General features: G+C 36.0%; 1 protein-coding gene across 4 annotated transcripts; it reads right to left on the bottom strand.

Annotated features, from left to right (window-relative positions):
* Nucleotides 1-702: 702 nt before the first annotated feature.
* On the bottom strand, nt 703-9,556 carry LOC103448132 (serine/threonine-protein kinase TOUSLED-like). Of its 4 annotated transcripts, none has more exons than XM_017335921.3 (16): nt 8,999-9,556; nt 8,048-8,137; nt 7,526-7,732; nt 6,382-6,438; nt 6,051-6,158; nt 5,862-5,906; nt 5,120-5,232; nt 4,891-4,957; nt 3,997-4,063; nt 3,704-3,798; nt 3,406-3,585; nt 3,031-3,241; nt 2,619-2,883; nt 2,298-2,352; nt 1,817-1,978; nt 703-1,133 (listed from the first exon to the last, which is right to left on the bottom strand). In XM_017335921.3, exons 1-16 carry the CDS (start codon nt 9,242-9,244, stop codon nt 1,038-1,040), a joined length of 2,064 nt encoding a protein of 687 aa, XP_017191410.1. In that variant the 5' UTR covers nt 9,245-9,556; the 3' UTR covers nt 703-1,037. The 4 variants fall into 4 exon arrangements, with proteins under 4 accessions (XP_017191410.1, XP_017191409.1, XP_070664079.1 ...); XM_017335920.3 differs by having other exon boundaries at nt 3,031-3,244; nt 8,999-9,535; XM_070807978.1 differs by lacking the exon at nt 6,382-6,438.
* Nucleotides 9,557-11,689: the final 2,133 nt, after the last annotated feature.

Raw genomic sequence — 11,689 nt, 5'->3', positions numbered from 1 at the left:
TTTAATAAAATAATGTTCACAGTTATAGTTCATTTGTTCGTCCGTTTATTTTCAACTCCCCGCAGGCATGGAACGGATGCTGCAGTTTTTATCATCCTTGCCGGAAACCCGGACTCTGGTGGTGGCTCCATCGTCACACACAGCGCATTCAAGCTTCGTTTATGGGCGCTCAAGGTGTAGAATTGAAGGGTTGGATTGTGATGGAGCTTTGAACATGCAATTGCAGTTGTGGCTCTCTCTCGTCAGTACAACTACTGCAGTTACATGCTATATATAGCCTTATATACTAGTCAACCATATGTAATACTTTTCAATTTTGACTAAACAACACAAAATGTTACCAAGAAACAGTCATGCCGATAAAAACTTACTCGCAATTCATCACAACGATATCACGAAAAGACAACGGAAAACGTGCATTGGGAATATCTTTCATCGGATATCGCACCTTGTTTAAGTAACACAAGGAACTTGTAACTCAGTTGCTTTTGCACCGGAATCACTTAAGTTTTAATTCCAGTCGTTCGAATAAGCAGATCGCCTCCACTCAAATTTCAGACATCCAAAAGAATTTACCCTGAAATGTTCCTTAGTGATGACATATAGAGGCACCATAACAATTGAATTCAGCTTTATAAGTACATTATATAGAGATCAAGTTGCATCGCAGAGGACAAGATTGTTTCATGTAAAAGATTAGCGAAGCTTCAAAATTGTTTCATGTAAACTCTACTCTTTACACGATTTTTCTTCACAAAAAGAGTGCCAACACATGATCAAAAAAGGATAACTCAGAAGCAAAAAGCCCAGCTGAAAAACCAAAAACGAAAGTTAAAGACAGGCAGGGGAAAATTACCTACAGCCTTCACCCGTAGATCAGGTCCCTCCCACTCAAACCGCCACCATTTTTAAGATGGAAGTACACCACAACTAGAGTGAGTAACAAACCTAGACAAACTGTACAAAAATTCCTTGTGGGGTATTGCAGGAAATCAAACAAAATCTTGTGGCGCCAAATTCTTCTTAGCTGTATAGATTTACTTCTTTGAGTATGTGAGAAATGGATCTTGAGCAATCCCTAAAACATCTGGCCTCTCTGCTTGATTATATGTTAGACAACGCCGAATGAATTCCTGCCAATAGAAATATGCAGAATGGTATCACCGAGTTGCTCAGAATTCAGCTAACCATGTCCATCAGTGAATGGGAGTTATTTTTTGTATACGCACTTAACAAGGTTTTTTTTAAGTCAAATACTCTCAATGAGGTTTTTTCTTTTTTTAGTTCAAGTACTCTGCTGTCTAGGGTTATGGTCTTCTAAGATGGCAGTAAATTTAGCAATCAAAATAACTTAGGAAGAAAAAGTTTGAAGGATTGCTGAAAATGTTGCCATAGATGGAGATATTAAGGTACTAAGCCTGCAAGAACCCAAGCCTTTCAACATTAATATTTTTCTTTCATTAAAATCTCTTTGCTTTAAAATACTCGTAGTCTCACATATATACTATAGATTCCGAAAGATATATAAACACTCATTAAATACCACAAAACTCTCAAAATGATTAAAAATGTTGTCATTCTGAAACCCATATACATGAATAAAATAACTCTTGGATCGACCTTGTGAATTGTGTATTTTGCTCAACTATTTGACTCATACATTCTGAGAAGATGTTTGGTTCAGTGAGCAGCCCATGAAATCTTTGTTTCCCAGGTTAAATCTTTATATTGAAGCACAAGATGGATTATTTCTAAGAACCAACTATTTCCGCTAAAGAAAATTAAGCATGCTGTACCAACTGTGAGCACAACTCACCTTTGCCTCATTTGAGATGGAAGGTCGGGAAGGGAATTCAACTTTTCGAGCCTTAATAATTGTGTCTTCCCGTAGTATTCGTTCCTGGGTCTGATCATGGCCAAAAGGCCGTCTTCCAAATAACATTTGGTATAACAGAATACCTGCTGACCAAACATCAACCTGCTTTCCAAGAGGGACCGTGTCAAAAAACCTTGGAACCCAAGCTGAGAAGAATAAAGGGCAAAGAGAAACAGTTTGGTTTTCTGATAAGTTATTTTCCAAGTAAGAAGACTCAGGGGACACCAATCGTATCTGTAGTCTAGTACGCGACGGAATTTATGTCTAGACTAGGCTTGAACAATATTGATATAAAACAGAAAAGCTATCTATCTATCAGACAGACAGAGAGAGTGTGTGCAGTATAAATGCATTTGGCCACTTGGTTGCACATGTATGTCATGCTGCCACTAGGCAATACAAATATATTAAAGTCACCGACCTTTGAGGATATAAGAGGTGTCTTGCTGAGCTCGAAGCATTCAGGAGGTAAATACCTGCAAATAACAAAGAAATTATTACGTATTCTGCTACTTAAACCAAATGTACTAAAATGTCAAGGAGAAGAAGACAGAGGAGAGCCACGCGAAGACACACAACAAAGCTTAAAGTTACCATTTCTTCCCAATAAATATAATAATAAAGTGAAGATACTAATTTTCAAGTTCAAACATCATTTCAAATTCCCAGGGAAGCTGAACTTCTTTTCTTTAAAAGCAAATGTAAACCTGCAGATGTACTTAAGCTGAGTTGCATCACTTACCAATAAGTTCCAGCACCCTGGGATGTAAGTTCCATACCCTGGGATCCAACATCATCCTCCACTATCTTGCTAAGACCAAAGTCAGTAACTTTTGCAACCCCAAGCTCATCAAATAGAACATTTCCAGGCTTCAAATCATAATGTATAATCTTCTGTGTTCTTTTGTTCATGTATATAAGACCTTGAAATATCTGAAAGATAATGATCCTAGCTTCCCTCTCAGGTAACACAGGCGTTGCTTTAAGGACAGCATCAAGATCTTTCCCTGAGGGTAGAAAAGGAAATATCAATAAAACCAAAAGGGAGATGAAGAAAGAATGAGACAAGAATTCTCTACAAGACCCGACCACTAATATCTCCATCTTAGAATAAACAAAGATTATTCAAAGGACAGAACGTTGAGTATAAATACCACTGCAATACTCTAAGACAGTGCAGAATGTATTCTGATCAATCTCAAAAATGTCCCAAAGTCGAACAATGTGATGATGAACCAAAGTCTTGTGTATATTGTACTCCCGGATTGCATGCCGTATGTAACTCTGCTTCTTCTCTTCACTCCACTGAGCATTTAAACCATGAAGCTTACATGCAACATATCTATGCTCTACCAAGTCAAATGCCTGCTGGAAATTTCTCACTTCAAATCACTGCAAAAAGGTATTTCTTTACAATTGCCAACATTGGCAAATGAATTGTCTAGGCTTTTCATCCAATATATAAACATTTACCATAAACTAGTGGGAATAATTTTAGATATCAAAACCACAATTCTCAAAGTTCTGACCTTGTAAACTTCACTGAATCCCCCTTTGCCAAGAAGATTTAAGAGGGCATATCTGTGGTTGAGAATCTGAAAATTGTTAAAACGGGAACCATCCTCATCTCGTATGCGTTTCATCTCACGTATAAGCCTTCCCTTCTCCAGTTCATAACGGTCTCTTTCACGCAGGATAACTTCCTCCTCCTTCAGAAGTCCATAGACAAAAGACAAACAAATGAGAAAACCAGGACTTCCTTCCTAATGAAAATAAAAACAGAATGAAAAAATCCAAAACAGAAATTAAAGAAACTAGTAAGCTTACTCGTTTGATGCTGGCAAGACGGGATTTATAGATCTCATCCTGAACTAGAAGTTCTTCTTGCATTCCAGTTTCAGCATCAACTCCATCACCCTTATCTTCAGGAAATGAAAATCCATAAATCCAACGGATTGATAGATAGTGAGAGAGACAGAGTGAAACAGAGATTAACTCCAACAGAAACCATATGATTAAATTGCACTGAAAAAAAAATGATTGAATTCCTAGAATGTAGTATAAACCAAATTAACCAAAACAAGAAAGGTAATAAGAACAGTCATGCATAAGAACTTTACCACTTTGCTTTTTCTTCAATGACTTTCGCTGCCGCTCAACAGCCTCCTTAGTTTCTAATAATTGTCTCTACAAAATTAACATAAATATGTTAATAAATGCCATATGAAAATCCAAAAATGGATCTACGAGAAAAAGTACAACAATCGTAAATTGATTAAAAGACAGCATTTGAAGAGAGAAAAGAAAGTGTGATCCTCTCCCTTAGGCCTGGAAGCTCTATAGACACTATGAACTTAAACAAGGAGCATCGAAGCTCTAGTAACACTAAACCTACAATGTTCATAGCTGTGAAGGAGATAATCATTCTAAAATCTAAGATATACGCTTTATAATAGATATACACTGGTGACATAATTTCATCACATCCTTACCAAAAGGGCCAGGAATAGAAAGTTACCATCCAACCAACATTTCATATTTAAGACCAAACTAAATCAAATTACATATGTGCTTCACAGACCCTTGACACTAAATAAAAATAAAACTGGAATATAGAAATGCTGCAACAAGTACATACTGATAACTGAAAGTCATGTGCACACAACGTGAGATGAAACTGGCATCCAAACAAGACTTAGGAAAAATAATCTCTAATTAATAGTGTACTAAAACCTTAAAAACTTTAGACATCAGTAAGTAGTCTGGAATCCTAATGTGACTTTGCTAGGGAAACCTTAATACTCTCATTGTTTTTGTCAAATGACTTTTTTCTTTTCTAGTACTTTCTGGTTCAAGCATTATGAAATGCACTTCTATTTGCAAAAATGGTTCAGATTATTTGATAAGTGGCCAAAAAGAAGGCCATAAAAGTAGAAAAGCTCACTGTGGCTAAACATAATAATAAAGCTGCGTGACAAAGCAAACTAAAAGAAAAATGTCAGATAAGAACATACAAGATGAGCATTGAGATCTTTCAAGGCTTGCCCATCTTCCCATGTCTCAGATATGACAGTTCCAGCTCTGCAATGGACAGAAAATTATTTGCGAAATATTTGGAAGAAAAATGGAATGACTAAGATGAGAGGAGCCCATACAAATTTTGAAACGACAAGGAAATCCCTCAAGCACGAAGAACTCTTTCAAAGTACCAAATATAGAAACTGCAATAAAATGATGCATTACCTGATGACACCCACATTGCCAAGCCTCAAAGAGTCCTGTCGTACTTTCAACCTTGCTTCCTGCCTTTCTGCTTTCGAAACAGATATCAGCAGATCGGAGATCACTTTTGTTCTCTGCATAAGTGGAAACCAGAACTTGTATCCATCACATCAATTTTCCAGCATACAAATGATAAACACAAAATTCACGCAGAATGCAATCATTTCTCACCTGCTGCTTGTATACAGAAAAATGAATCCAACAGTTCATAATCATTACAAAAGAACTTCCGTCGAGGCTTTGTATCATGATTCATGTGTAAATGAATCTTAAAAGATGACCTATCTTGAACGAAATGCACAAGCCTCATTTTAAAATGACATTTATGTATGTGAGTATGCACACAATAGCCTGTTAATTTAAACTAAAGGCTGTTTGAGAACTGGATGACCACTCCAATGGTGCCTACAGTTAAGGCCCTCCGATAAAGGGACAGGACTAGAACCCGCCCACAAAATTTCAATTGACAAGACTGGTATAATAAAATTACCATACTAGTTTACTGAAATTATTAGTGACGAGATTAAAACAGAATAGGGCGACTTAGTATAAAAGTCTATCTGTACTTTGTTTTCCCATGAAAGTTGACAGCAAATGATAAAGAACAAAATGCAACAATGTAGCAGAAAAATACCACAAAAAATTTAAAAATAACAATATAATTGGAAATACTGATGAATATAAATTGTCCAGAAGAGCACACCTTCGGCTTCATTTTCTGTTCAAGGTCTTTTACTTCATTCAATTCCTACACATCACAGACAACAATGGAAGGCTATAAAAAATAGAAAACAGAGATGAACAGATTTGCATTCTAGACAAGAGCCTAAGAAAAAAGTGACACTACATTAGCATATTGTTCTCTTGACAATACTGGCAGTTACTTTATTACCTTCTCTGATTGACGGCAAAGATTCTGATAATCAGAGGCCTCTTGACGTGATTTTCGTAAGTCTTCCTCTAGCAAAGCAACTGTTGCACGTAACGATGCAACCTCCTCCTAGTTTGACAAAGAATGGTACAACTATGAATTATGTGCCTCTAGGGTAACGTAACCATTTTAAGTATGCTGCTTGAACTATAAAGGCCGTTCTCTTACTCAACTCTCATGCCAGCACCCACCCCCCCCCCAAAAAAAAAAAAAACAAAAACTAAACCAAATAAGTATCGTCTAAAGAGTAACAAATAATTGCAAAATGACTTAACAAATCCCCAAATCATACATCTAGTGAAGAGCGGTTGTCATTCCAAAGCTGCTCTTTAGGCCTGCTATCACTATCCTGCAAGTATGAACGTGTGAGAGCAGTTTGTGCTCATGAATATTTCTGTTCTACATACACCAACAAGAATAAACCCCAGAGAAAAAAGAAGCACAGGACAGACAAGTTTTCCATTGCAATTGGCTCATTACTCCAACTAAATTAAGCTGAATTTGAATGTAGACGCTAAAAATCTTAGTCTCTCCCATATAAACTCTAAATCTGACTGTAGTCTACTTGAAAGAGGAACCGGATTAAACACGCATGGAATAGGATGCAGGGATGGCTCAAAATGGGAAATCATAAATTTTATTGGAAGATTATATATATGGTTTTTATAGTTTCTGGTGAGCATTTTTTCACGCCAATGGAAACATGATTTGCCGTCACACCACAATATCACCATATATTGCCTTTCGACATCATTTGCAGATTCTTTCTGCCACTTCTTTACTAGTACAATTTTAATCACCTAGTTTAGCAAAACAGAAGACATGTAAGGTACACGTGATACAATGGGCAAATTGCCAAACTCACAAACATTCTCTACACCCCAGGTTTGCGAAATATTTAAATGCCTTCATTTTTCAACTTCATAAAATATTTTGAACAATATTAACTAAAACTTAAAACAAAAGCATACACAGGGCCATGTGTGTAAACCAAGTGATAAACTGTGGCAGTCAATGTCACCTCATTACCAGGTGACATCTATGCATTGGCATTTCGTAGTCAATATTTCAATTAGAAAAATAGACAGATGTCAAGCAGAGATGCAGGTCCTGATAAAACTCCATTCATGGCTAACAGATACTCAATCAATTATCTAAGAAATATGATCTTAAAGAGAACATTTAAACAATGGCAAAGAAAATATATAGCGAGAATTTTTTATACAGAGAACAACAGATACAGCTGACCCAGTCCATTAAAAGAAAAAACACGTCCTGATAGCAGAATACAGTACATAATTTGTAACCATAACAAATAAAATATGAGCATAAGAGATAACAGCCTGATGATGGCAGAATATAATGATGCATAGAAGATAACTACTACCTTAAAAGAATAAGGATTAAACTGAAACAGCTCATGCGTACGAGCATACCTTATTGTATGGGTTCTCAGACTGACCATTAAGGGGTGAAACTGTCGAAGGAGTAACTAATAATTTTGTCTGATCACTGACTCTTGAACCGCGAACCCTACTTGAAACTGAATGCCCCCTACCACGACCATGCTTTTTCTTGTTTAAATCAGAAGTTGCTGTGGCATTGGTGGTTTCTACAACCATCTGCCTCCCATCAACCACTGCCTGCATGTGATTTTTTATTTCAGATTAATTTTTCAAGATTTATATATAATCTATTTTATAAGTGGAAGTAAGGAAGAAGAAGAATTTCCTGCATGTAAAAAAATAAGTAAACTAATGAACACCATGATCCCAACTTTTCATCTAAACTATACTTTGATGAGTTTTCCAAAACCGTACTTCCTCAAACATGCTAGAACTGATTTAGATTATATCATTTGAAGCCAAGAAACTAGTCGTGTGTATGATCAATTAAAATCAGTGGCTACGGTATTATCCTAAAGCTTCCAACCAAATTTAACTTGAAAAAGAGCCTACCTCAACATGTTCAAGAACGGTTGAATTACCATCTTCTTGAAGTTTCTGGCGCTTCTGAGTGTTGGCTTGTATCAGAAACTCCTCTCCATTCTGTCATAAGAATATGAACTTGAACATAAATCATAGCAACTCGAGAAGATCCAAGAATCTGATAGTTTAATGAGATTTATGTATTTAACGCTGTTAAACATGTCTAAATTCTAAATCAAAATATAATAATATGTAACTGATTGTTTTCAAAGGATAAGATAGCTTCTTTTGGTATTTTCTTGTTTTGTACGTGGATTTCTTGTTCACTGCTGGATATTAGTATTATCTCAACTTTATAAACAATTTCGTTTCTTACAAACAGAAAAGCCTTTGGAAAAAACAACTCCAAAAACTGGTGACAGAGGCATGCAATCCGAACTTGGTAAGCAAATCATAATCGTGAATGGAAATTTCACAAATGTAAAGGGTTATATAAATGGTATGAAGAAAAGAAAATTCCCTATTCCAGTTGCACAATCTAGTCCATCAGTTCGCTATTATAATCAAAATATTGTTTTGATTCCTCTCCAAAAATCCGGTCTCATTAATTTGGCATTTAATTATCAAGTATGTAATGCCACAAGCAATTTCGATTTTTTTTATCACCTAGCAGACCTTTAATCCAATATGTAATTGTATTGTTTGATTTTAGTGAATCACTCAAGTAAGGTAGATCAAGACGGTTTTGAATACATTCAACTTAGTATTAGCTTATAACAGCACAACGACAACAATTTCATTGATTAATTAGTATTTAATGGACATAACAACTGTAAATAAACATACCCACAATCGATCAATTCGCTAAACTACTTGCCAATTACCATCAGCATCAATCCCAACTAGTTAAAGTTGAAAGCACCCAACCAACTCAATGAATTACAAGCAATGGGTACAGAGTTGAGAGAGAAAAGGACTTACATCATCGTCGGAATCACTCGAAGTTGATGGCTCGGCCAAGTCAGCCGTGGTGAATCTCGGAGCGGAGGAGAGGGAGGACCAAGCGGACTGCGGCAGTTGCTGTTGCTGGAGAGCAGGAGGGGCGGCGGAGGCGGAGGAGGCCTTGCCGACCATTCGGGCTTCGAGCTTGGCAATCTTGGTGGGCAGAGAGTGGTCCGACTGGTTGGAGGAGTTGGAGGAGAAATGAATGAGCATGTCATCCGACATTGCTAATATTAAACCAATCACGAGAGTCAACAGTTAGGGGTAAAAAATAAAAATAAAAATTCAAAATTTTCAGATCATTTGGACGAAAGGGGGTTTTGATGTTGGAGAGAGAGAGAGAGAGAGAATTAGGGTTTTGAAATTGGGAGGAGTGGAGGAGGGAAGGGGAAATTGGGAATTGCGGAAGAAGCTTTGGTCTGGTGTGGTGCAAGCAAAAGCTAGGAAATTGGGGGAATAAGAAACGAATGACTTGTCTGGGACTCTTTTCGCATTTGGTTGCGGTGGGAGAGGTGTGAAGTTTTGGGCGCGATGCCCGTGCCCTTGCAATTCATTGCTTTTGGTTCTAACTTTTTGGAAATTGGAATCCAATGTTTTAACTTTAGGTTATTTGCGGTAATACCCCTTAAACTCAACTCGAGACTCATTTACCAAGGGGTAGGCCGCCCACATAGCGGGTCTTTGTGGCTCGAATGGTTGTTAAGAGAAACCGTTCTATTTTCTCTAAATTACTCTCTATTCTCTTTAGAGTGTATTTGTTGCACCTCATTATCTCAGATTTGACTAAATTCAGAGACTAAGAGCATCTCCAATGGAAGTCCTTATTTAGGGACTCCCACCACTACTTTTGAGTACTCATTCAAAGGGATTTTTTGTGTCCTTGAATGAACATTGTCTAAGAGCAAGTCCACCTCTAAGAACTTGCGCCAGCACCCAGCGCATTTATCCACTCAAGTGAACAGTAATAAACTGGAGTGAACAGTAATAGGCTATGGCATCTCCATCCCTAAAAAAATGCGCTGGCACCTAGCGCATTTATTTGGTGTGTTTTTTTTTTTTAAGTTTATTTCGGATAAGATTTTTAACCAATTTTAGATAAAATTTCAAATAAACTTAAAAAAAAATGCACACTAAAATAAAATTACATTCTCATCAAATAAACTTATAGAAAAAATACACACTAAAAAATAACTTTAATGTGTAAGGTGGAAGATGAGGGTTAGGTATTTATAGAAAAAAAAATAACTTTTTAAAAATTTTACTGTATTTTTTATATATTTTTAATTAATTTTAATGTAGTTAATTAATCTGGACCGTTGGATTTGAAAAATATTCAAATCCAAGAGCCCAGGATCAGCCACATGGCCATGCGCCAGTAAATGGTCTGGCTTCTTGGTCAGCCAGAGACCAGCATGGACTGGGTGCCAGACTGTTGCGCGGGCTGGAGGACATGGACAGGGTGCTGGGCTGCTATTTGGACTGAGTGCTAGGCAAAGTCCACTCCTGTGGACTTGCTCTAATGGTATAATCCTTATAGTAGAATCCTTAAATTTAAAGTTTTTATGATTATACGTGATAATTTGATTAGGTCCACATTTTTTGCTTATGTTAACAAATTTTTAATTAATTAAAAGCATTAGAAGCAAAATCTTCAATCAGACTGTAGGTTCCGTTTTCCACTGAAGGTGCATATTTTTTTTGTTTATGTTAACTATTTTTTTAATTAATTAAAAGCATTAAAAACTACAATCAAGATTGTGGATCCCGTTTTCTACTCAAGGTTGTCCTTGTACAATGAGATTATGTAGACCTGGCATTTGTGTCGTGTTTTTCATGTTTGTGTCGTTTTTGTGTCATACCCGATATCTTAACGGGTCGTGTCGTGTAACATTCATTAAAATAAACGGGTAAAATGACCCGACCCGAAATCGACCCAATAATATTAACAGGTAATATGACCCGACCCGTTACCCATTAAGGAAAATATATTTTAAACCAATAAATAATCAAATGAAAAACATAATACTAAATAAGTATATACATACCATATTGTCACATCCAAAACATAAAAACACATTTTTCTTTTAAGTATATTTTAATTTACCTAAAGTCTTTAATGAGTTTTTAATTAATGTAGAAGTGTAAAAAAATATATAAACGTTCGTAATGACAAGCTTTACAACTTTCATGAAGAGCTTAACTTCGAAATTCACCACTATAATCATATAAATCATAGATCAAAATTTAACCGTTAATTGTTGTTTACATTTACGCTTCATTGTTCTCATCAAATTTTGTTTTTTCAAACTTTTTTTTTTAAACTTGATCTATTATAGGATGCAGGAAAATGAACGGTTTGGATCGTTAATATTATATTTAGAGTTTTACGGTTAGTGAAAATATTGCTTGATGTTTATAAAATTTCTACAAACTATATGACATCGACTCATATTTCAGTTAACCGTAAATATCGAAACGTGATATCAAAGATCTGAACCGTTCATCTTCTTACATCTGCCAGATGATCATGTTTTCAAAAAAGAAAATTAAAAAAATGAAATTCAGTAAGAAGAATAAAGCATAAATGGCAATCGATGGTTAAATATAAATTTAAGGTTTATGAATTATAGTGTTGGATTTCGAAGCTGACCCCTTCATGAAAGTTGTAAA

Source organism: Malus domestica, chromosome 11 (genome assembly GCF_042453785.1).
Source record: "Malus domestica chromosome 11, GDT2T_hap1".
NCBI classification, from domain to species: domain Eukaryota; kingdom Viridiplantae; phylum Streptophyta; class Magnoliopsida; order Rosales; family Rosaceae; genus Malus; species Malus domestica.
This window is presented reverse-complemented; position numbering and strand designations above follow the sequence as displayed.

Excerpts from the sequence above, each read along its gene's own strand:
- LOC103448132 (XM_017335920.3), bottom strand. The coding sequence starts at position 9,244 with ATGTCGGATGACATGCTCATTCATTTCTCCTCCAACTCCTCCAACCAG. Across the intron at positions 8,138-8,998 it reads CGAGTGATTCCGACGATGAT|AATGGAGAGGAGTTTCTGAT; the intron begins GTAAGTCCTTTT and ends TTCTTATGACAG. Across the intron at positions 1,134-1,816 it reads CCATCTCAAATGAGGCAAAG|GAATTCATTCGGCGTTGTCT; the intron begins GTGAGTTGTGCT and ends TTCTATTGGCAG.